Below are 26619 nucleotides of genomic sequence, written 5' to 3'. Positions count from 1 at the left end.
CCCCCCCCCCCCCCCCCCCCAAAAAAAAAAAAAGAAAAACAAAAAAACAAAAAAACAAAAAAACTTTTCTCAAAAATTAATGTTGGTCCTAAATTTTGGATTTCCAAAATAAGCAAGAAAAAACATGCACCACCCTCCTACCCTGTACCCAAAACCTTAAAAGTAAGAGAAAATTGAATGCCCAAAAAATAAAGAAAAAAGTTAGAGATAATAAAAAATAAGACATCATATTACTAATTGCAAATCATGCTACCATTTTGAAAGGATAAAAATAAAAATAAATCAAATTATAAAATTATTACATTTTAAGACCACTAAGATAAGAAAACAATTACCTCTTTTATAGCATTGCAGATGTCATTAAGACCCCCAACATCCTCCCAACCAGTGCGTCCACCATCTGAAGAAGGTTTAGTAATATCACGCATTGCAACTGGAAGGAATTCATGCATTGCATGAGTAAAATCATCCTTAATTAGAGTAGGTCTTTCTTTGTCGCTTAAACTTGATGAACTGGATAAAATACGAGTGACAGCAGCATGAATAGATCTATCAACCAGTATTTCCTGTATAACAATGTAAGGTTATAAATAAAACATAGATATGTCTGTGTGTCATTCATTGAAGGGAAGACACCCATGTCAATGCTATATTGCTCTTTTCTTGTTTGACAGAAAAATATCTGAACTGCAAATACATGGGGAGATTTTGAGCACTTTCTAGAAATGTGATCAAATTCATAAAACATAACAAAGATGAAATATGTTGAAATATAAGAAAGTATAAACCTTAGCATAGTCCTAGTTGTAACTGTTGAGAAAAACTATACTATTGGGGGAATCATATGCTGATGGATACTAATTTAGGAACATTAAGAGCTATTGATTTTCAATTGAAATTGGTAAAACAATTGAAGGGTCAATTCAACCAAATTAAAAATTAAGGACTAAATTGACAGTTGCAAAACAATTGAGGGACCAAAAAAGTATTTTCCCTCCAATAAATATAAGGTCAAAGTTTGTGCTGAAGAAAATACCAGATCATATGCATCATATCCATCACATTTGGAAGCTACATCCACCAAGACATCATGGGAACATTGTAAAGAACGCTTATTAATTTCATGTCTCAGTAAGGCCTCACGTTCTGTTGCAGCAGGAGCCAGAAGTTTGATGTGAAAATCAAATCTCCCTGAGTTTATGAAAGGTCAAAGTCTTACAATTATGAAATGATATTAAAAACAAACTCGCTCAGGATCCCAATATACTAAATGTATTGGGACCACTAGATAAGGTCTCTAAGAGTTTAAGTTATGAATTCCATGATTCAGTAAGGCCCTGACACAAGCCATGTTTGACATGACAACCAAATCTCCCTGAGTTAATCAAAAGTCAAACTCTTGCAATTTAGAGATTAAAAATGGTTATAAAAACAAACTCAGGGTCTTTCTGAATGTATCGGGATCACCTGACAATGTCTCAACCTTACAAACATAGTTCACTTACCAGAAGAGCTCAATGTTTGTGGGATACTAGTCAAGGTCTGCACGGAAGCTACAAATGCAACAGGCCCGATTCCACATGTGTTTGCTCGCTTTTCCTTTTTGATTTACACAAGTAAATTCTATTAGTTCAAAGGATTGTGATGCAGAGACTGTTGAGAAAGAAACAAAGTCTCAATTTATAATGGGCATATTTATCATTATTATGTTTAAAGCATTTTATCATTATTACTTTTATTATTATATTAGTATCAATATGACTACTAGGGATAATCACTTAGATTTAGGCTAGTAACACTTCGATTCCTTCCTGCTTCAATAGTTACACCTGAACGCTGAACCCCCTGAATTTTCATTCTTTATTTCACTTTAGTCCAAACTCCAAAGTACAATTTTATTTCCTATTATACTCCTAAACTTTTCATTACCTGATTTGAAGAAAGACTTTGTAAAGGTCTACTAGCCATAATCTCTGGGGATCTAAGTGAAATCTATTGTAATTATAATAAAAGAGAGTTTTGTAAATTCATTCTGATTGGTTGAGAAATGAGTGGTTAAGTTACTATAAAGTCTATAACATTTCCCTCCCTCTAATTTACAAAGTATATTCTCCTAAATTTTGCATCTTTCATCACACGATGAGATTTATTCAAACTTGCCAATATAAATACTTTAAACTACCATTTGTCACTAAGGTACTTGAAAAAAAAAAAAAAAACAAAAAAAACAAAACAAAAAAACACACACACACACACACACAATGGAATAAGCTTAAAATTATTATAGTTAACACTATCTCTTTACTGAAAAATTCCTCCATGTATGATCAAGAAGAAAAAGATATACATGTTCACATTCAATATTATTTATTTAATCATTGTTAGAATCTAAGATTGGGTCAATGTCACTCAATTGGGTTGTAATGCACATGGACCAAACCAAACTAAAAGATTGAATCCAATCAATTAGTTAATATAACCCATGGCCTTATTTTCTGATGTGGGACTCTTAACAATCATAATATAATATTCATAATAAATTAATTTAATCATAATAAGTTAATTATAAATATATTTGAGAATCACTCAGGGGTTACACTAGTTTACTTTATAACTACTACTGTTATCATCATTTTGAAGAATTAGGTTAGTAGTTTTAGTTTATTATTTCAAAATGCTGCTAGCAATGTTTAATTTATTTCAGTTATAACACAAGAACATTGTTTACACAATGCAACTTACTAGCTAGGTGCACCATGGCATACCAAATTACTACTGCAATACACATGCCACACACACACAATTAATTTTTACCTCATATTCGTCCATGATATCAGCAAAGAATTGTACAAGGGCGGTGGATGAGGATGAAGGTTGAGAACCATCTGATTCAGAGGAGGATGCAATTATGCTGTCAAGATCATCAAATATTATGATTGAAGGAGCATGTTCCATGGCTTCTGATATGTATCTTATTAAGGCTTGACGAAGGGAAGAGGGTTTCTCCAAAGCAAGTTTAGAACAAGACACAGAAACTCTGCAGAATGTATAAAACAAAAAGTATTCCAGTATCAGCAGAAGTAAATAAGAGAACATAACAAAACATGAGAGCAAGCATCTAAGTTTAAAAGAATGCAGCAGTAGCAACAATAAGCTGAATTGCAGCAACAACACACACACACACAAACACTTATTTTGGAGGAAAAATGAAAGGGATGAAAAAGGTTCTACATGTGTGCCAGGATTTCTTCATTTTCTTCAAGAACTTTTGCAGCTATGGTAGCTAGTAGCGTCTTCCCACAACCCTAAAACAAAACAGTATATAATAAACAAAAATGCTCAAATTTCATGAATATTATATTGAAGAGTACCATTGTGAGAATAGGGAATTCAAGTACTCATATCAAGTGGAAGTTCAATGACAGCAGTAATTTCCAACTCCATTGTGATCTTTTATATGCTGCTTATAAAGGTTCATATAACACTTTAAGCTAGTGATAAGTAGCAGAACAGGAAACCCTCCCCTAGGGATGGTGGGTGATGGACTTCTGAGCACTCTTTATCCAGGTTCTCCTAATCTTATTCAATTTTCTTTATAATATATAATCCTTCCAGTGATCTCAGCAATGAGCATATCAACAAAAGGCATGAATTCAAGCATGGTCAGGAATGTACAATAGTATAGATAATAATAATAATGTTGCTAGTGTGATAACTGAGGTCTGATTAAACAAGGAATCTGACCTTACAGTCTAGGTTAAGACTCTAAACTCTTTTGGATATATTGACCAACAAACTACTAAACCAACACAATGAAAAGTGATGAGAAATTTTTATGTTGCGGACAAGAATTGGAAGCCAATAGGAGATATATGGAATAACACACCAGCTGAAGTGATTGTAAAGGTTCTTTTCCTAACCAAAATTAAAAACGTAACACTCCAAGAAACTCACAGGAGGACCATGAATTAGAATATGTCCTGGCAGAGGAAGATCATATGTACTAAACAGCATCCCAGAAGTAGGAGATAATAAAACTGTCAATCCTGCACATAAAATATTGTATAAAGTCAAATGAGAAAAAGAAAGCAGATAGTAACCATCTTGGATATCAGAAATATTTCACAATGCATACAAAATCAGAAATCAAGCCCATAAATTCAGAACTTGAATATGATTTGGCATTGTTAGTGTGGTTTGAAAAGAAATGCATTTCTATTACTTCTTTTATTTAACCAACCAAATTCCAGCAATTAATATGTTTACACACTACATGAGAAAATGATAAATGACAATTAAGTCACCACTGGCTAGCAAATGAATTTGTTAGAGATATTTAGGAAAGATATGGAAGACTGAGATTTTCATTAAAAGGAAATTTGTCTACGTAATGCATAAAATTTAGAAAGTAGAAAGCTAGAGCTCTGTATAAATGTATGAAACCTTTTGTCCTTTGGAGATAGCAATAAGAATTACAGAGCAGGGCCATCCAAAAGCAATAAAGGTGAAAAATCTATGGACTACCAATGAGCTTAATTGTACTTCCAAAATCTGAATTATATGACATCAGTATCCTAAACTACTTGTTCATCACTTCTAGAGAAAGTTAACCAACAGGATCATCCAAGGCCCAAGGGCACATTGAACAACAAAAATGGGGAGAATACCTACTGGCAATCACATCAGAGGCAGCACTACCCATCCAATTCAATGATGAAACTGTCATATTGGGGTCTTTTGCTGATAAACTCTCAGCAGTAGTCTGAAAAGAGAACCCATCACTCAATTGCAACTTTCCAAGTAACACTTCCATGTGTCTCATAGTAGTAGAGATGTCATTTCCTTCATCAAATACAAGTTGATATGCAACAGTCTTTTCAGCAGGTGCAGATTTGTCAATAATAGACAATACATAAAAGAGATCTACTGATTGCTCTCCAATTCCATCTTTGCTTCCAAAAGGAACAGAATTTTGTGTTTGTACTTTTCCATGTTTTATCAATCTATTGCCAGGAACTTTTATGTGAAGTAATGTTTTATTCCCTAAAATCAATGAATTGACTCCTACCCCTGCCAGTGATGTAGTGGCATCAATTTGAGCCAGAAACCATGCACGAAGGACATTAGTTATTCCCTTCATATTGTTGTACTTGGTTTCCTTGTTCTTGTTGCTTGGAGACTCATAAGAATAACTCATAGCTATTTTCTCATGTACTGACCAATCAATCACACCCATGTTAGTGTGTGAGTTGGTCCTCACTTTGTGATTCTTCCTGTTGGCCAAAACTTCAGCTTCATTGCTTCCAAAATCCCCATCCTCCTCAATCATTTTAAATTGGCAGGGTGAAATTGAGACAAAAGGGATCTCTTTCTCTAAGTTAAAGTTGGATCTCTTCACAAATACCCCTGGAAGCAAATAACATTGTTTACCAGCAATGCATTTCCATTACATAAAAGAAAGAGACATTGTCAATGTCAGAACATAAAATATTCTTCCTCCCCTGCCACCCATTTGGTTGGACAATAGTTTGAGGAATAATAAAAAGACTCAACCTCTAGAATCAACCAATATTTCGCTTAGGAATAATATGACCAGCTCAAATAACAAAGTGGTCTTCTTGTCATATGTTAAACTTAATGTGTGTGTGTATTGTATCCATGCATAGAGCTATACAAGAGGACCTATTTATATAAACTAGTGAGGCATCCCAGCCACATGATTTTTGAAATTTGAAAACTCAGATAAACTCTCAACAATCCCCTTGACTTTCTCTAACATCATCTTTCTGGTATATGGCCGCAATGATTTTACCAATGGAACCCCGGATAAAGTATCACAGAGAGATTGCAGAGATATGTTTAGACATAGTATCTCTTTTCCCTTTCTAAAGAATCTCTAGTCCTCAAAATATGCAATTTGTTTCCATTCTAATTAACAAAAGCCTGATTTCTCATAAGAAATAAAAAGATGAAAAACTAGATATGCTAATTGAGAAAAGGAGTGTCATAAAATAGGATGCATGAAGTAAATTAGATGCTCCATAAGACAAGAATTTGTTAAAAGAAAAACCTACATGAGTGCAGTGATGCTCTCAAATAAAGTCGAAGAGGCAATGGAAGCATAACATGTCCTTTAGCAACTGATTTTGAAAATAATAGACGAACTACAGCTTCATTGTCATCCTGATTGTAACTATGCACTCCACCATCTACTTCCTTTGGTTTTGCACTGGTTTTTTCTTTATCTGTTTGATTACCCTTTTTGCTCTCTTTGGGTAGTGATCTGGCCATTATTACCACCATCTCAAGAGAATGAAAAGAATAGAGATTAGCTGTCTCTGGATGAATCAAGATAGCAGAAGTGAGAGTCACTTCCATCTCATCACCACACCCTCCATATTTGTGAATACATTGCTCAGCTGGATCTTGGACTCTCAGTAGTGCCTTTGTGATGGAAATCTCATCAGAAGCTATTGATGACTCTTCTTCAGAACTCAAATTTCTTTTCCGTCTCTTTGGGGCAATTGCAACTTCACTTCCTGGGACAAGTTGTACTGAAACCATTTCACAAGTCAGAAAGTTTGGAAATAAACTTTCAAAAGCTAACAACTAATAAGAAATCTGGCTCCAGAGTGTTTGATTAAAAGTTTTTTGAAAGAAACTTAAGGTTCAGAATGAACATGAAATTCAAGAACAGGAACATGCAATATAAAAAGAAACAAGCAAGAATTTTAACCAAATTAGAAATTAGGCAAATTCTAGGGAAACCAAGCTTGGTAATCCCAGGACAACAATATACTTTACCTAAAAATAAGACTAACCAAACTTAGCATATTTGGAGGAATGATACACAGGTGGTAGTTTTAAAATCCAACCCCAACTTGTAGCTACCATTAGTGAAAATTTTAACAAGTTGTCACCCAAAAAACCAAACCCACACTAGGCTAATGTGGGTGAATATTCAAGTCAAATCGCAATTACCATTCCTATATTAGATCCAATTTTGGTCTACTGTGACTATTTGAGCTATTAAAAACAAGTTTCTTTCTGAATTTGATGACATGATAGAAGCACTATATAATTGGAAGCATTAAGTAGAAAGAGATGAATGACACTAGAATACAACACATGCCAATGACAGCCAACTACTATGCAGAAACTTAAAATGAAACTCTCACTCTACAAGTTATTCTATCCAAAAAGGCTTTATTGCATATCGGATAGGTTCAATTAAGAAAATGGATAAAATTGCACGGATGTTTCAAATCTTGGTGTGAGATTACCAAATTTAAAGAGTTTGATTATAATCATCACAACATCCAAAGATTTGGATGCTTTTCAGCAGTAGGGAAATCAGAATTATGTAGACAGATGTTAAGCACAAACTGCTTAGGGCCAGTCAAGAAAGAATGTCATGACATTATATTAAAACAATAACCATAAACTAAGATATGCATCAATCAAACTTTTTATCATATCAAGTATCAACACAGCAAAAATGATGTAACCTTATCAATTCAAAGAAAATCAAGAAGCTATCTAGAAAATTTAGCACAATTAAGAAATGTTGCCGCCAAAAACAAAATAGGAAACTGAGGTCATCTTACCTACCGGTGTCTTTGGAGAGGTAGAGGAAACAAAAAATTTTGTAACACTTTGCCCATGTAGCCACAAAGGGAATCTCATTCCTTCATAGACAATACTGAGCTGCATTACAAAATAACCAACTTAAAACACAATATTTAAAATTAAAATACTTCTCTCTTTAAAGAGGTAAGACACTAAGACTACTTTATAGACCAACTCCATAGTATTTACAAGCATAAATAGAATTATGTGCTTTTTCTTGACATACATGTATAAATATAAGATTACAATCAAGCATGTTAATCCTAAAACAGCCAAATGTGTTTCTTTTAAATGTAAACCATAAACATCATAATCTCAACACACGAATATACTCTTTAAGAATATTAGAAGCAAGCATGTTAATCCTAAAATAACCAATTGTGTTCCAATAAATTTAAAGTGTCATCATCATAAACTCAATGCATAGATTTACCAAAAACTTCAGATATTTACCAAAACACAATGTGAAGTATATTCATCTTAAAGAACTTTGTAGTACAAGGGAGAGTGAAGATAGTGTTGATTATATTGTACAGTTCTGTTCCTCACTTGCTCCTTGATTAGTGATTCTCTAACATGGTGTTTAATTTGTGGAATAAGCTAGTATAGAATAGCATTCTACAAAATAGAATTCCATAGAATTGGCTATTCTCTTTGAAATTGGAATAGTCAATTCCACAGCCCCCCTAGTATTAGGTCTATAAATTTAAATTCTAAAAAACTTTTGAATAACTAACTTTTCATAAGACAAAAAATACCCCTTTAGATGTATACACACACACACACAACACATACACATATATTATATATACATGTGCATATATGTATACATACATATATAGAATATGTACATAAATACATGGGACACAAAGTTATAATCAACATCAAATTCATTGACCAACTTCCCAATTCTCACACCAAAAACATTTTGTTTTAGGAATTTTGGCTAACATATGTAATCTTACATCTTCGCCTCTATTTCAACTTCAAAATCAATTTTTTTACAAACAATTGAACTAATATCATTTTCAAAGTTTAAAAGCAAAAGGAGAGTGAGACCTCATGGTGGAACTTGCTTTTGTCTTTTATTGTGTCAAGCACTGTTGCAAAAATCCCCGCCTAGGCGCTAGGCGCTCCTAGACCGAGGCGAATTGCTCCCTAGGCGTCCGCCTAGCGCCTAACTCAGCCGTCTGGGCCGAATTTGGCCGAGTTAACTCGCCCAACTCGGCAGAGTTAGCCGAGTTAACTCGAGCGAGTCGGCCTTGTTAATTTTATTATTATATTTATATATGTTTAAATTTATTTATTTATTTATATAAGTAAGAGAAGTAAGATATATATATATATATATATATATATATATATATATATATATATATGACATACACCCACACACATAATTAAATTTTTTGTTTTTATAGGTCGCCGCCTAGGTACTGCTTAGGCGCTAGGTGCTAGTCTACCGCCCGACTAGCGCCTAGCGCCTACTGAAAACATGGTGTCAAGGCTTGAATCAGTAGCAACTACTTAACCAATGTATATGCATAAATAAAAGGTAAGGGAAAATCAGACTTCATAATCTGCAAAGGATATACCAAATTCACATTGAAAGGATCCAACTTCATATTTAACATTAACAAATACTAAAGTAGAAACAGAAAATGAGGCATAATTAACAAGATATATGAAATAAGCAATACATAAGAATTCAATTTCTTATCTTAAACAAAAACACAAACAACCAAACAACTTAAAGCACATAATCTGCTAGATAAAAACTCACGCCAATAAAAATATATAAATAAACAAATTATATTGACCTGCTTTAGAATAGCTTGCTCTGCAAGCTCGGAATTCAGCTCCATAACCTCCCAATCATCCTCAGTGTCCGGCTCTATGGTAACCATACTCGCTTTAGGCAAATTGGAAACAACTCGAACTTCAACAACCGTCCCGTCCGACAACCCGATACACTCCGCATATTGCTGAGCAATCTTCGTGAATTGATTGAAACGTAAGTTAGGAACCGAAGGAGTAAAATAACAAAAAATCCTGCAGGCGCGGGAATTGAAATTGGGACCTGGATAGAGGAAGCCGAAGGAGGGGAAGAGGCGGAGCCGGACCAAGCGACGTGCCAGAGGTTGTTGTGGGAAGAGCGGAGCTGGAGAGCAAGAACCGGAGGAAGGTAGGCGGAGCCGGCGGTGGACGCTAAGGTATTTATAAGTGTAATCGGAAGCGAAACGAAGCAGCTCTCGATTCCGGCCGATACTCTCACGTCAAACTCCATACCACTCACTCTATCCTTTGCAGTTGCTCGGCGGTATACTTGTATCAGGGAGTCATAGATATTTGACAATCCCGAGGACGTTGATCCCTTTAATTCGATTGACTTTGATTGAAATTGTTAACAGATGGAGACTTCTTTTCGTGAAATTAGAAGGGTAATTGTAACTACGGAGTATATTATAATTGTCGCAGTTATACTTATAGAGATGGTGGCTCCATAAATAAATATTTATTTTTAATATATTAAAGCTACATTATTTGTATATTAAAGGTTCTTTATTTGATATAGTAAAAGTAATGAGTTTTCATAACTTAAATAATGTATTTTAAAAATATATATATTTTATGTTAGTGATACACCTTACAAGATGAACTATGTATGATCTATGATATAGAATGATTGACGGTGGTAGTATAATTAGGCAAATTATTGTGTGGACCATGAATATAATGTACATTTTTGTTATACTAAAACTACATTACTTTTGTACTAACGGTACATTATTTGATAGTATATATAAAATAATGTACTTTCAGTACTTAAATAATGTACTCTAAAATAATGTACTTTATGTACAAAAATAATGTACTTTTAGGTGCCCGACCTGCCGCCGATTACTCTGGGTTTCAGCTGCTGCTTCTCAAACCTTTTACAAGTGAATCTCGACCCTCGCCTACCTTCTTATTTTATATTTTATGTTTATTTTCTACTGTATTCGTGTGAGCCTTTAAACCCTAGTCCGCTCGTAGTCGAGCCTTTTGAGCTAAACCCGAACTCCCTTACCCTATAGGGAAGAACCGCATTGTTTCCGTTAAGTACACCTGGGAACTTCCGGTCCCCCGGGCTTGGTCTAACCACTATACAAAACACAAATATCCCACAGCGACTCGAGCCCTTAAGAACACGGTCGTAAAAATCTCAACAGAGTCCTATGAGTACTGGATTTTCGCCCGAGAGCGTAAAAGAAGCCGGCCTCGAGCCTATGGACTATAGCCGACCAGAGAAGTACATTCCCAAGAAGGCTATCGTAACCATTGATGTTCCAGTTACAGCTCCCGAATCGACCAACAAAGGTCGTTGCACACGGGTCATCTCAGACCCGACCTTTACCTTTATTGCAGTCCAGGTTTTTTGACCTCGTTCTCCGTTTTAATAATTTCCTCTTTTTGCAGAGATGATCTTGGAAAGGAGCTTCGCCACCGCTTCTGCCAGCCCCAAAAGGCCCCGCCCCAAGGTCACCCTGGGCGGGAGTAAGACAACACAACCCTCGGCGACGGCCTCTGAACAATCGGTGCCGACAGCTCTTCCTCTGGGCGCCTCTGAAACGGCGCCTGCGGCGATGGACCTTCAAGTCACTCGGGCTTCGATTAGGCGCGGGAAAAAGAAGTCTTCGGACCCAGACGTTAAGGAGATCCAGCCTCTGAAAAGGCAAAAACGCCCTAACCCCCAGGGCTCTACTCCCATTTTGGATGCCCTCTGCAAATGCGGGGAACAAATGGTGAACTTCCTCGAAAAGATTCAGACCGTGATTCTAACTCGAGAGGCCATCAAAGACCTGGAGACTGACCAGGTCGGGGAGATGATCGCACAGAACGTCCTCTGGTAAGGCTTACCGATCATACGAGCTTTTATAGCTTTCGGTAGTAAACGCTAACTGCTTGATACTCGTGCAGCTTTCTCACATGACCAACGACCTCTTCTGCCATGCTAAAGCGGCCGAGAATGTGGTGCGTAGGGAGGTCAACCCCTTGAAGGAGAGCTTGGCCGCGAAAGACAAAGAGCTGAGCGAAAGGTACATGCCTTGGAAAGTCAGGTAGCGCTAGCGGAGCGGGACGTCGAGGCTGCCAAGAGTGAGACGGCTGAGATGAGCAGGAAGATATCTGATTACACCAGTCTGTCGGCCTTTTTGTGTCGGGACAAGGCTGAAGCTAAGGCCTTCTTTCGAGCCTTCATTCACAACAAGGTCAGGGAAGAACTGACCTGGGGTTATGGCAAGTGGGCGTACTCCATAGGTCGATTGGCGATGCAACAGGAGTCCGGGCGGCACTTACGGAGTCGTTGAATGAAAAGGATCTGGCGACCATAATGGAGATCATGCCCGATGAGGTACCCGACCCTAGGCCCATGCCATACGCCGATCCGACACCCGTTGTCGATCCCACTGCGCCCGTCAAGGACTGAACTGGGTTTTGGGTTTAATCCCTTATTTTGTAATATATCGTAGGAACTTTCCAGAGCTCGGGCCTGGGCTTTGTGCTGAGCATAACGGGTATTTTGAACAAATCTTTCTCTCTTTTATTTGACCGTAACGTTTGTTATTTACTCAGTTCGGTTTTCAATTTTGCACATGCATTTTTTGTCTTTATTTAGTTTGGTTTTCAATTTCAGACTTCTATGCTTTGATTTTGATAGCGTTTGTTCATAGTTTGAGTCTGATAGCCCACGGGCGGGCCCCTCAACTTAGAGGTCAACGTTGATCTTACCGATCAAGTTGCCTGGTTAGCGCTGATCTTAGCCCATGGTCGGGCTGCGATTTTAGCGACCACAAACTTGGATCTTCTCGATCCGTGAATGCTCATAGTCGGGTTGTGATCTTCTCGACCACAAACTTAGGATCTTCTCGATCCATGAATGCCCATGGTCGGGCTGTGATCTTCTTGACCACAAACTTTGGATCTTCTCGTCGGGCTGTGATCTTCTCAACCACAAACTTTGGATCTTCTCGATCCATGAACACCCATGGTCGGGTTGTGATCTTTTTGACCACAAACTTGGATCTTTTCGATCCGTGAATGCCCATGGTCGGGCTGTGATCTTCTCGACCACAAACTTGGATCTTTTCGATCCGTGACTGCCCATGGTCGGGCTGTGATCTTCTCGACCACAAACTTGGATCTTCTTGATCCGGTTGGGAGTTTAACTGGAACTTTGAAGTTCATTCAGCGAGAATGTTCATACATAATACATTTAATGGTAATACATACACTACAAGAAAAATCACGAATTGCAACGGAAACATTGCAACGGAACGTAATGCGTTGCAGATTCGCGACGTATTTTGCGATGGAATACGTTCCATCGCAATGTTGCGACGGAAATGGTGACAGAATTCAATTCCGTAACAATTTTTGGTGCAAAGTAAGAAAAAAAATCGGGAAAACTTTGGCGTCCACATTTTGGTGACGGATTTTGCGACGGAATTAAGTTTTGTCACCACAGTGGCGACAGAAAAGGCAACGAGCGATATTCGCGTCGCGATTTTGCGACAGAATTGACGACGAAAATGAAGTCTGTTGTGATGTTTGGCGCAAAGTGGGAAATTCCCCACATAATCTTCATGCCAATGAATTGACGACGGAGGGTGACGACTGAAACTACGACGGTTATTTTTTCCGTCGCGGAAATTTTTAAATTTTTAAGTAAAGTTTATTTCACTACATAATGGGACAACGAAATCAATTTTGTCACCAATATGTTGACAAATTGGCAACAGAAAATGCGACGCCTTACATATCTGTCGCGCTATGGCGATGGAATTGATAATGGTAACTAATTCCGTCGTGAAATGAAATACAACAAGCCTGAGGCTACGGAATGAATTTTGTTGCGAAAACACAAAATTCCATCGCAAAATGAGATTCAAGACGGAATTTTGCGTTTTTGCGACGGAATTTTTCCGTCGCAAGTCGCGATTTTTCTTGTAGTGACAAGACCAGATTGTCCGAGCTCCATATTCGATCTACGGGTCATCTGGTGGTAGTTTCCAACTTGTAGGTTCCCAGCATGATGACGTCCGAGATCACGTAGGGTCCTTCCCAGCTCTGGGCTAGCTTCCCACTGTCCTGAGGTTTACTGGCTTATCTTTTTCGAAGAACATAGTCTCCCACCTGAAAATATCTGGGTCGGACTCGAGAATCGTGGTGTGTTTTTACTTTCTGTTGGTAACCTGCGATTCTTCGGGTCGTCAACTGTCTTCGTTCCTCCAGAGTGTCCAGGTCGGTAGCCATAAGGGTCTCATTGTTGACTGGATCGAACTCCCTTTCCCGAGTAGTGGGAATCCACACTTCAATAGGGAGTCTCGCCTCGGCGCCGTAAACTAATGTGAATGGGGTCTCTTTTGTTGCTTCCCGAGGGGTGGTCCTATATGCCCACAATATGAATGGTAACTCTTTGGCCCAATTCCGACCTGCGGAGTCGAGCTTTTTCTTGAGATCGTTCATGATGGTGCAGTTGGCGTTTTCGACCTGCCCATTCCCTGAGGGTATGCTACTGAAGTTCTCGTGGATCGGGTCTTGATGGTCGCTAGAAAATTTTGGAAATACTTTCTCTCAAACTGCCGGCCATTGTCCGTGACGAGCTGAACAGGTACTCCGAAGCAGGAAACAACATTGCGGCATAGAAATCTTTCACATTTCTGGGAAGTGATGGTGGCCAACGGCTCTGCCTCCACCCACTTTGAGAAATAGTTTATCGCAACTATTATGAACTTCTTCTGACCTGCGAGCTCGGGGAAAGGCTTTAGGATGTCCACTCCCCACCTGGTGAATGGAATGGCGGAGCTGACGGGTTTGTAGAAGGAGGCCGGATGACCTGGTGTTTTGGCGAAGTGTTGGCAAGATTCACATTTTTTAGCGAGCTCCTCGTAGTCGAGCTGAATTGACGGCCAGTAATACCCTATTAACATGATCCGCCTTGCTAATGATCGTCCTCCTTGGTGGGCCGAGCATATCCAGAGTGCAGCTCGGTCATTACCAGGTCCGCCTCGAAAGAGTTTAGACATCTCATCAGCGGTCCCCCATATGATCGTCGGTATAACTTCCCGTTCACGACTTCGAACCTGGGGGCTCATAGTTTAGCTTTCCGAGCCCGGCTATCCTCTTCGGGGAGTTTACCCGTTTGCAAGTATTTCATAAGGTCGGAGATCCAGTGATGCTCTTCTCTAATTGGTGCGACCTGAAGCATGTCAATGCAAGCAGCGGGTACCTCCACAACTCGGGCAATTTTTGAAATATGTTTCGGTGCCTGATGAACAAGCTTTGACAGGATGTCGGCGTCGACGTTCTCAAATCGAGAGACGTGCTGAACCGCGTACGATCGGAAGGTGCTAAGCTCTCTTACCGCGCGGTCACGGTATTGGACTAACCGGTCCCCTTTGGCCTCATAGGTCCCCAGGACCTGCCCGACGACGAGAGCTGAGTCGGTGGAGATTTTCACCGAAGTTGCCCCTAGCGATTTCACCCGATTTATGCCATCTAGAAATGCCTCGTATTCTGCTGCGTTGTTGGTGGGAGCAAACTAAAAAATGAGGGCATAGTACAATTTGAACCCCTCTAGGGTGGTAACCACTATGCCAACTCCTGCCCCTTTCTTGCTACTTGAGCCATCTGTGGCAACCTCCCACGCTCGATCGTCTTCGTAAACACCTACTCTTCCGACCGTTTCTCGAGCCGTGCATTTGACCAAAAAATCAGCGAGGGCCTGGCCCTTAATAGCCGGTCTTGGGCGGTATTCCATTGCGAATTGGGTGAGCATCATGGCCCACTTGACCATACGCCCGGACAAACTAAAGGTTCGGAGGACAGCTCCAATTGGTTGGTCGGTCAACACCCTGATATGTTTCCTCATTTGAATACAAATCTCTCTCTCTCTCTCTCTCTATATATATATATATATATATATATAGTTTTTTAAAAAAGATTTAGTCCTAAAATTTTTTTTTGTGTGTGTTTAATTGGGTCATGGACTTCGATGGGTTACCAATTGGGAGTCCCTTATTATGATAGTTTGATAATGTTCTCTCTATTAATGTCCAATTTAGTATCGACTATAGTGATTTTTCTCAATCTAAACATTGATTCTAATTGTCAAGGACTCAATTATGTAAAATCATCGAAGTCAATGGCCCAATTCGATCAACACAAAAAGATATTAAGGATTGAATTAAGAAAAATCATTACATCCGATGACTAAATTGGATGGTAACTCCGCAAATAAGTTGATATCAATAAGCTACTCAAAATAATTTTTTCATCTTAATCTTATTGACATTAATAAGACAAATCAAAAAGTTGTTTATCAGAATACTCATTTTAATTGTTTGACTAAGTCAACAATTGGAGGTGATCAAAGAAATCAAAATTTAGTTGTTAATCCATTTTCCAAACACTTCATAATATCAAGAACGAATGATTGGGGGTGAACAAATGAGGGGAAATAGTCATTTTCTTTGAAAACAATAACAAAAGCCTTATATTTAAGATCACATTTTTCGCTGGCATAAGTTAGACGAATGAAATGTCAAATATAAATTCAAAGTTGACAAATGGAAGAAAAGTAGTGTTCAAGATCTGACCAATGACCGATTGATATTGGTTCTTAATTTTTTCTTATCAACAAGTTTTCATGTGATCGACCATAATCTTAATGGGGTGTATTCAATTCAGATTTTTAAAAACTTTTAAATACTTTTAAAGTGATGCATTTTAATTGACTTTTGTAGAGTTTTCGTATACTTTCCTAGAGTCTTTTAAACTTTCATCAACTCTGTAAGCAATCATTATTGTGTGGACCATGGTCCACACAGCTGTGTGGACCACACTATCAAATAATGTACATTCAATATAAAAATAATGTACATTTAATATAAAAATAATGTACATTGTATTCAGAGAATATACATTATTTGTGTACTGAATGTACATTATTTTTATAGTATAAAAATAATGTACATTCAATACAAAAATAATGTACATTTAGTACATTAAAAATGTACATTTTATCATGGTCCACACAATAATTTGCCCTCTGCAAGAGTCTATATATATTCGTAGGACAAACATTTATAGACTTTTAAAAGCTTTTTCATATTAAAAAGTCATTAAAACTCTAATTGAATACACCCTTACAAACATTTCATAACTTCTATTAATATATTATTTATAATTTTCTTCCAAAAAAATATTTTTATAAATCATAAATAAATTATAAGAGTTAATTCCAGCAATGGTCCTCCGACTATGTTGATTTTCCAAAATTGGTCTCCGACTTTTAATTTGGACAATTTAAGTTCCTCGACTTTCAAATTCTTTCCAATGTTGGTCCTTTCGTCAAATTTTGGTTAAGTTGAGGTTAAATGAAGGGGCAAAATTGTCATTTCACCTGTTTAGTGTATTATTACTTGTATTTCTCCTTTCCTATATGCTATATATATGAATATAATCTCATTATATGGCTTAGATTAAGACTTCGACTGAGATTATATTCATATATACAGCGTATATGACATGAAAAATACGATTAATAATACACTAAACAGGTGAATGGACAATTTTACCCCTTCATTTGACCTCAATTTAACCAAAATTTGACGAAAGGACCAACGTTGAAAAGAATTTGAATATCAAGGGACCTAATTTGTCCAAATTAAAAGTTGGGAACTAATTTTGAAAATTCAACATATTCGGAGGATCATTGCTGGAAGTAACTCTAAATTATAACTTAACCCAAAAAGGCGAAAACAATAATTTCATCAAGCGTTGCCAGATTTGCTAATAAAGCGTTTTGCATTTAGATTTACTCATCTGTTCAGATAGATTACAATTGAGCAGTTAATTACCTGGCTTTGATGTTCAAAAGTTGAAGTTCCCATAACATTACTTGTATATGTGTATTGGGCTTTGATATAGATTACAATCGAGCATTTAATTTAATGGAGCATTTTTTTTTTTGCTGTGCTACTGTTCGCAACAATATTTTTTTTGTAGCAAAGTATATGAATATTTATGAAAGGTTTGAAACGTACCGTAAGATTGATGAAAAGTTTGTCTAAACATAGAGAAAAAAGTTTGTAGAGATTGTTGAAAAGGTTTGGGTTGGATGGTTGGATTTCATCTATTTATATTAATGAATAAAAAGTCTATAGAAATCATATTCTGACATAGTTTATGAAAGTTAATAACTTTTTAAATACTAGTATACTTTTAAAAACTCTCTGAATTGAATATCAATATACTTTTAAAGAATTTTGAAAAGTCTGAATCTAATATAGCTAGACTTTTAAAGAATAAAGTCTAAATTGAATACCAATACCACCAAACTTTTAAAATTGATAAAAGTCTATAAAAGTCATGATTGAATACAAACCCCTTAGTTTACATGATTGAGAATTCTTCTTGAAGACCGTCTATTTCCCCCTTAAAACTATGTTGCTGGATTATCAAAACAGAAGTGGCGACCGAGTAATCGGAAGCCGAAAGAATATCTCCTATCAAACCTAGCTCCGGGCACTCTTCCCAGTCATTCATCCCCACTGTTAACACCGAGTTCACTCTCCCGCCTCGCCCCACTATGAACAGCTCGTATTGCCCTTCCAAAGACCTTAACGTCGAAAATGTCTGCCCCGAATTCACCAGATACTTCTCCCTATAAGCCACGCGCCCTCCGGCCACGTGCCGATCATAGAACTGTGCGAAGCACTCGTCGTCTAGCTTCATCTCTTCCTGGTGCTCGGAGGACTCAGCCTTGGCTTTGCTGATTCTGGATGCCACGTTGTCCTCGCCGGCCTCCAGTAGGAACCGTATGACCGTGAGTTTAACTCCGGGATGTCTCGCCAAGCGCCCCACATAGGACAGGGCCTCCCTGTCGTCTTTCCCACCGATGAAGATGACGGCAGCGTTCAGGGAAATGCTTGTTTTTGATACCGTTATAGCTCCCAGCCCCCGGTCTACTAGGATCCCCACGGAACACGGTGCGTGTCGGAGCACCTTGCGGTTCACGTGCCGAAAACCAGAGTGGCCGGTGTCTAGCTTCCCGTCTGGCGTCGGATTTTTGTGGAATGGCATAACCACCAAGTGAACCATCAAATCCTCGGCGAGAATGCAGACATCCTGGTGCATGTTATTCAAGGTGGAGAGCGCCATCATTTGTTTAACGTTAATCCCCTCGCTCCGCTCCGGAACGTAAGCCTGAACCGAGCTATTAATTTCCTCTCTCAATCGAATCACCTCCGGGTCCGTCACCGTCACGCCGTCCTCCACCACCCCTTGGTTGCTAGCCATCGTGGCCGCCACCATGTCGGTCAGCTCAATCATCTCCGTCAAATATATCATGATCCCAGGCTCTACCGGACCGCGAGAGATCTCAATGAAGTTGATTGCGCAAGAAACGTTCTGTTTGCCTCGCAAACAAAGCAGGACTCGCAGCTCGTCGGATGCACTAAGCAATTGGAGTGCCATTTTTTGCGTGGGCGAACGCTTCCTCGCCCATCTAATGATCTTCGCCACAACCAACGGGGTGTAGACTATAGTCAGAAAAGTCATAAACACCACTGGAAGCCCAACGGCCTCCGGAATCACACTCAAACCCAACTTCATCTTAGGAGGAAAAGTAGATCTGATCTGAAAATAGTTCATATATATATTATGACATGAAATAAGATGATTGATAAATATCATAGCTAACTATACTTGAAAGTTATTCATATTTTAGTCCCTATAGGGTACATATAAAAATTTCATATTAAGTTCATCTAAAACTAAGTTGACAAACTAAAAGATGACAATATCTCTGTGGTCACCAATTCATCTTCATTAATATCAACATTGTTTTATACATAGGAAACACTTTTTTTTTTTTTTGGTTAGTATTTTTTAAGGGGTTAGAAACATGTTTTTAAATTTTTTATTTGACCTAGAAATTTTTTTAAAAAAACTTATTAGTTTGAAACATGGAGTTAATTCCATTTTTTTGTTCTAGACATATAAGGGTCGGTTCACTTTTAGTTCAGTATTATTGTGGGATGATCATTTTTTAGTCCTTAAAAACCCGTTTAAATGACGTTAAATACAATGACATTTTGTTATATTCAGTTATAAGTGTTAAGTCGTTTTCTTTTTTTGGCCCTAGATTTACAATTATTATTACATAGACTATGGTCCACACAGCTGTGTAGACCATAAATAAAAAGTACATTTTGTGTAGGTAAAGCACATTATTTGAGTACTAAAAAGACGTTATGTTATATATATTATCAAATAAAAATGTACCTTCAGTACATAAAAATGTACTTTTAGTATATTAAAATATACCTTATATTCATAATCCACACAGCTATGTAGACCATGGTCCACACAATAAATTACCCTATACTTATGTGCCATTCCACTTTTAATCCTTTTTTTTTTCAAAACACCTATGTTAGTCATAATATTATTGTGGCATAACCATTTTTTGTCATTTGTCAACAAATATGTTTAAATGACATTAAAAATGGCGTTGTTAACCACTCGAAATCCTCTTTTTTTTTTCTTTTCTTTTTAATAATAGAACCACAAGTCGTGTAGATTTTTTATGAAGCTAAGTAAACTTAAGCAATAGTTTGTCATTAAGTACACTTATGATTTTTTCAATTGCACCTTTTTATATTTTGAAGTATATTTATGTATTGATAATAGTTTGATTATCAAGAAGAAAAAGAAGGATTTTGAGTATTTAATGACGTCATTTTTAATGTCATTTAAACATATTTGTTGATGGATGACCAAAAACGATCATGCCACAATAATGTTAGGACCAATGAGGATGTTTTGAAAAAAAGAAAAAGAACTAGAAGTGGAATGACAAATAATAAATCTAGGACCAAAAAAGAAAATGACTTAACACTTAGAACTGAATATAACAAAATGTCATTGTATTTAACGCCATTTAAACAATTTCTTTAAGGAGGACCAAAAAAATGGTCATCCCACAATAATACTAGAACCCAAAGGAGAATGTTTTGAAAAAAAAAAGGACTAAAATTGTATTAAAACCTATAAATCTATGGGAGTCATTTCCATTTTTGGTCCTACTGTTATAAGGGCATTGCCAATTTTTGTCCACTTCATTAATTTTTGCCACATTACGGCCAGTCTTATTTACTCTTTGCCACTTTTAGTCCACCGTTAAAATGTTTGTCAAATAACCATACAAAATAGGGGTATTTTGGTCTTTTCATGCTTTGATCATCTCCTTTACCCTTTGCAGTGGTTTTCCTTACACATTTTCATCCAATGAAGAGGTCCGGCCTCTTCATTGGATGAAAATGGGGGACCTCTTCATTAGATGAAAATGTGTAAGGAAAACCACTGCAAAGGGTCAAGGAGATGACCAAAGCATGAAAATACCAAAAATACCCTTGTTTTGGACGGCCATTTGACGAAAATTTTAACGGTGGACTAAAAGTAGCAAGGACTAAATAAAATTGGCCGCAATGTGACAAAAATTAATGAAGTGGACTAAAATTGACAATACCTTAATAATAGTAGGACCAAAAATGGAAATTCTTCAATCTATGGCAAAAAATGGAATTAACTCTTGAAACATGTTTATGAATTTTTAATTAAGGGTCCATTTGAAACCCGAAAAATGACTTTCATAAATCATTTTTCGAATTTTCTTATGTTTGGGTATTCAAAGAAAATAAAGTAAAAAAAAAAAAGAAAAAAGACTCACACTGGTCAACAAAAAAAAAAAAAAGATTCAATTTAACGGAAAATATCTTTATATAAAAAACATTATATTGTAATATATAATGTATTTTGTATTTGAACCTTATTATGGGAATCTCACTAGCAGCACTTGCCTTATTCCATATTTTAAAATCATTTCAAAGTGTTCTAAAATTTCACATTTTATCACAACTCATGTATGTTTTTGGCTGCGGTCCTAACTATCATGCATTACATCAAAAATATTCTATTGTAATATATAATGTAATTTGTATTTGAACCTTATTATGGGTGTTTGCTATTTTGTCATTGACATTTCTAACGTCATTTAAACTTCATTCCCCTCAGATGATTTTCTGGGTCCGTCCCTACCACGAACACCACCACCACCACATCTACCATACTGCCACTACCACATCACCACAACCACTTATTATTATTATTATTATTATTATTATTATTATTTTATTTTTATTAGTATAATAATAATAATAATAATAATAATAATGTTTATTTTCAAGAAAATGAACCAAATAATTCAAAAAAATACAATTTATTAATTTTCAACTAAACATTAAAAAAGGTAATTTTTAAACTTTAGCTAAATATTAGAAAATTATTTTTTTTTTAAAAAATAAATCATATTTTCTAAAAATCATTTTTCAAAAAATAATTTCAGGTTTCCGAACAGAACTTAATTAGAAAACAGTATGAAACTTGTTCGGAACTTTTGATTAATTACGAAATAACACAAAAACGTTTTCAAAAAATTTTCAATGAATTTCAAAGACGAAACATTTCCTAAACAAAGAAACACTACCCTCGTACTTTTTTGGGCAACATAGATCTAAATCAAACTATAGGTTTTATTAGATATAATCAAGAGATTAAAACTTATATTAACTCTTATAAAAATCCATATCTATACTATTAATAAAAACAAATTTCTCAATTTTAACTTCCTGCCCAAAATACTCTTGTACAATTAAGGTTTTCTTAATATTATAAAGTATATGATAATACAATTTCTATTAATACAATTGTACATTAAAATATGGTAATACAATTCCTAATAAAATTAAATCTTCCCTACTTCCTTATTCGTAATATAAATCTAGATTAAAATTATTAATCGTAATAATACACTACATATATTTCCCTGCAACGTAATCTATACTATTAATAAAAATAAAATTCTCAATTTTAACTTCCCGCCTAAAAAAGGCTATACAACAATTACAAGGCGTTTTGTTGGAAGGAAGGAATTAGATGGGAAAAGAATTGCAATTCCATGGGAACAGAATAACATAGGAATAAAGTGGGAGTTTAAATTCCAATGTTTGGTTAGAGGGAATAAAATTATTATGAATTTCAATTCCAATGTTTGGTATACATGGGAATTGAAAGGGAATAAGTAGTATAAAGTCCAAAATGCCCATTGTTATTATTATTATTATTATTAATTAACAAATACACAATAAATAGAACATATTAAATTCAAATACTACTCATATACCGTATCTCTTAAACTAGACATATTGTAAAAAATATTTGAGAGTTTTGAGAAAAAACATACTCGATTAAGGTTGATATTTGAAATTTAAATTCTTCCAACCAAACGCCCTGTTAAGGTTTCCGTAATATTGTAAAGTATATGGTAATACAATTCCTATTCATACTACAATTGTACATTAAAATATGATAATACAATTCCTAATAAAATATATTCTTCCCTACTTTCCTATTCGTAATACAATTCTAGATTAAAATTACTAATTGTAATAATATAGTACATATATTTCCTGCAACGTAATCTATACTATTAATTAAAACAAAATCGTCAATTTTAACTTTCCGCCTAAAATAGTCCGGGCTGTTCATAACTACTTACTTTCTCAACCTATTGAAGCACAAGAGTTGGTGTTGTCTCCACTGAGACTTGAACCCACCACCTCCCGTATAAAGGGAAGGGTTTGATACCACTGGACCACAAGGTCCTTGGCTATAATTCATAATTTTAAATAAAATACAGGTTGTTATTTGACTATTAAAATTGTTCTATAAATACACTCAAAAGCAAAGAATAAATATACTATTGAATATTGTCTATTCTTTTATGCTATTTCTCATTATTGTTTAGTAATGGAGTCCAGAGAATATCAACGATGTACAGTTAACTAAGAAACACTCAAGTGCTTATTCCATTATTATACTTCTAGGTGAATTTTTTCTTAATATAGTTATACTTACTGAATATCAAAATATTAGTGTATCTCAAAATATCGCACGGATCAAATATTCTTAATATATTTATTATAACAAAATCAATTTCTTGCATCGCAGACGTGAAAATACTAGTAAAAATAAAAAGAAAACAGAAGAAGTAGCAGGAAGAAAAGCTTACAACTATGCCGACAACACCCAAGAAGACTTGAAAATGGCCCTTGGTATTGAGAAGCAAACCAATTGCAACGGATTCCGGCCAGTTAAATCCAAGCATAATTCCCGACACCAAAGATCCGACAACTTTTCCGACAGTGGTTATCACGAACAAGCACACAACGTTAACCCACGTGTGCCAATGAGCAACCGCAAATTTGTTGAGGTGTGCGGAAGTCCCTACCCAGAAGAAAAACAAAGGGTAAAAAATGGTGCTAAAAATATAGTTAACCTTGGTGATCATCATCCTGGATATCCTCCCATCCCTGGGCATGAAAAGCCCCGCAAGAAACGCCGACAGCACCTTATTAAACTGCCCGAAGTACGGCGAAGTGCTGCACACCAACACCACGAAGGCTATGGTGATCACCAGGTGGGACCCTTTCATGGACTTCCCCTCCGGGTTCTCGTGGTTCACCCAGTTCATCACCACCGGCGCCGCCCTCGACGCCAGCGCCGTCTGGACCGTCAGCGTCGTCACCATCCTCGCCACGCTCCGCGCGTCGCGGTTCTGGAAGTTCTCGAACGGGTCGAACACGATGTACCCGAATGAGATGAGCAGGGTCGAAACGACGTCGGAGTGGATCCCGGCCGCCACCACGAACCGCCCGATATCCGACTTACCGATCTTTAAATCGGTTATGATGCGGGTGAGTAAAGGAGAGGCCGTGCCTGACAGCACGAGGCAGAGTCCGATGTTAATCATCGTGTCCGAGGACATCTTCAGGGGCGGAATCAGAAAATTTGCTAGTATAAAGGTGGTCAGCACCCCGGAATAAGCAACCTTAGTCTCGGGGAGATGTAAGTGTTGAAATATGTTGGGATCTATTTCTAGGCCCACCACAAACATGTGACATATCATTATAACATCCACAATGTAGCTTAATGTGTCCTTAATATCTTTCTCGTCTAAATGCTTTCGTACGGTCCGGAGATTACTCAGAAACAACCCTACCTGCACTAGTAATTAACAAGCTATATATAAATAAATTCAACATTTCTGTATTATTATTGTATCTAAATAATAAATTATAAAGAGGGAATTGAAAGATTTGACGTACCACGGCTTCAGAAATGATGCGAGGTTGAGACATAGGGCGCAAGAGAAAGTGAACAAAGTTGCACAACACCATGGCGACGAAGAACCCTAACGCGTAAACGGCTATGGACGCCATTTTAACTGTCATCGCCGTCTGGCACCGCGCCTCCTCCGCCGCGTTGTTCTTTAGAAAATCCATTATTATTTCTTATTTCCGATATTATGTATATATATGATTCCTAAAAGCCTGAATTGGGATTTCTTTGACAGAAGAATGAGAGTTGTCCAGAAAGAGAAAATGGTTTTCTTTTTTTTTTTTTGGTAGTGTCTGTGAAAGGGAGAGAGAGAAATTCCGTGAGGAATTGAAGGTCAAATTTTGTATGACCACGTGGAGTAAGGTGCCCCATTTTACTCCTAATTACTTGGAGGACTTGTAGGAAGGGACACAAAAACCTTGCATATCGGGAACACTTAAATGTTCTCTTTCTCTCTATGTATATATATAGAGAGAGATTGGTACTTGGATGGTGCTTTTAATGTTTGTTAGCACTATATTTAGAGTTGAACTATAAATTAAATAGCTTTTTTTTTTTTTTTTTCATTTCTACTTCTTATATTCTTGACAAAAGTACATAGGCCTTGTTTGGTAAATGACTATTAGTTAATTGGGTTAGAAGGTATGACTAGTTGATAACATTAGTCGAGTGTAGAAATGTGTTTATAAATTAGCTGCTAGCTGATAGCTGTTTGGTATAATTTTTTCTCAAAAAGTTAATTGAAAAAGTTGCTTTGAGTAATTTTTTGAATTTTAACGTTTTGGAGTACAGTTACAAAAAGCTGATTAACCAAACACTTAATTTTCTAACCGAGTCAAATAGTTAATAGTGATTAAATAAGTTAAAATTAATTGATAAACTAACTATTTACCAAACAGGCCTTAATCTCAAAAATGGTGTGTTAATAGTGCACAGTACAGTTAAAGAACAAAACACAAAATTACCATCAATTTTAAGTTGGTTGAGGGTGCTTTGTACATAACTCTTCTTCAATTCATTTTTCCTCGTCCGCCACCCGGCCCCTTAGCTTGTTTTCTCTACTCTCTACTTATTATGACTTTCCGAACTCACTGTACTCATGGGAAGAAACAAGTAGCAATACATGCATGCATGCGAAAGGCTTCTTTTAGTATTGATCTTGTAACTATACATAGTGAAAAAACAATTGAGTTATGTTGGAAAGGAAGAGAGCATAAAATGACATTTTAAGTGACTATTTTGTGGTAGAAATATGTGAGATCCATTTTCGATTTGGGTCAGGTCAAAATGGATTTGGGTTCTGTATAGTTAGAGGAAGAGATTGATATATTGTACGTTCAAAATGGATAATGAGTGAATGAAAAATTGGTTTTCAAAGTAAACCCATTTGAGTTGGAAAATGAGGAAAAAAAGCTTTAAAGTAAGCTTTTGTCCCACATTGGTTTGGGAAGTCAATTTGCCCCACTATTTATACAAGAGCTTTTCTAAAGTTTATTGAATTGTATAGTATAGAAACTTTCTTTCACGCGAGCACGATCAGTGCTATTTAACCCTAAGTAAATTTTCATTCGTTTCTTATCTCTTTGGGATTACTCCTTAAATTTAAATCTCTTATATATTGTTTTTTTTTCAAACATATATATATATATATATATATATATATATATATATATATATATATATATATATATATATATATATATA

At 36.4% G+C, this 26619-nt stretch overlaps 2 protein-coding genes across 4 annotated transcripts in view; both read right to left on the bottom strand.

Moving 5' to 3' along the window:
• LOC116001893 (peroxisome biogenesis protein 1) overlaps nt 1-10017 on the bottom strand; it is an 18426-nt gene extending 8409 nt beyond the window's left edge. Inside the window, exons 1-11 of one of the 3 annotated variants that reach the window (XM_031241841.1) lie at nt 9710-10017; nt 9450-9623; nt 7608-7707; nt 6075-6554; nt 4672-5406; nt 3955-4046; nt 3232-3305; nt 2815-3037; nt 1506-1599; nt 1037-1191; nt 336-566 (exon numbers count right to left, since the gene is read on the bottom strand). In XM_031241841.1, the coding sequence (XP_031097701.1) occupies nt 336-566; nt 1037-1191; nt 1506-1599; nt 2815-3037; nt 3232-3305; nt 3955-4046; nt 4672-5406; nt 6075-6554; nt 7608-7707; nt 9450-9623; nt 9710-9916 (2565 nt within the window). In that variant the 5' untranslated portion in view covers nt 9917-10017. Of the gene's footprint in view, nt 1-335; nt 567-1036; nt 1192-1505; nt 1600-2814; nt 3038-3231; nt 3306-3954; nt 4047-4671; nt 5407-6074; nt 6555-7607; nt 7708-9449; nt 9624-9709 lie in introns of those variants that run through there. The other 2 variants (XM_031241839.1, XM_031241842.1) reach the window with 2 other exon arrangements.
• An 8049-nt stretch (nt 10018-18066) lies between these two features.
• Nucleotides 18067-25079, bottom strand: LOC116001528 (cation/H(+) antiporter 28-like). Its single transcript, XM_031241406.1, has 3 exons — nt 24903-25079; nt 23819-24796; nt 18067-19287 (listed from the first exon to the last, which is right to left on the bottom strand). The coding sequence occupies exons 1-3, from the start codon at nt 25077-25079 to the stop codon at nt 18067-18069; spliced, it is 2376 nt and encodes a 791-aa protein (XP_031097266.1).
• Nucleotides 25080-26619: the final 1540 nt, after the last annotated feature.

This window comes from Ipomoea triloba, chromosome 13, assembly GCF_003576645.1.
Source record: "Ipomoea triloba cultivar NCNSP0323 chromosome 13, ASM357664v1".
NCBI classification, from domain to species: domain Eukaryota; kingdom Viridiplantae; phylum Streptophyta; class Magnoliopsida; order Solanales; family Convolvulaceae; genus Ipomoea; species Ipomoea triloba.
Note: the sequence above shows the minus strand (reverse complement) of the source record. Positions and strands in the feature narration are given on the sequence as shown.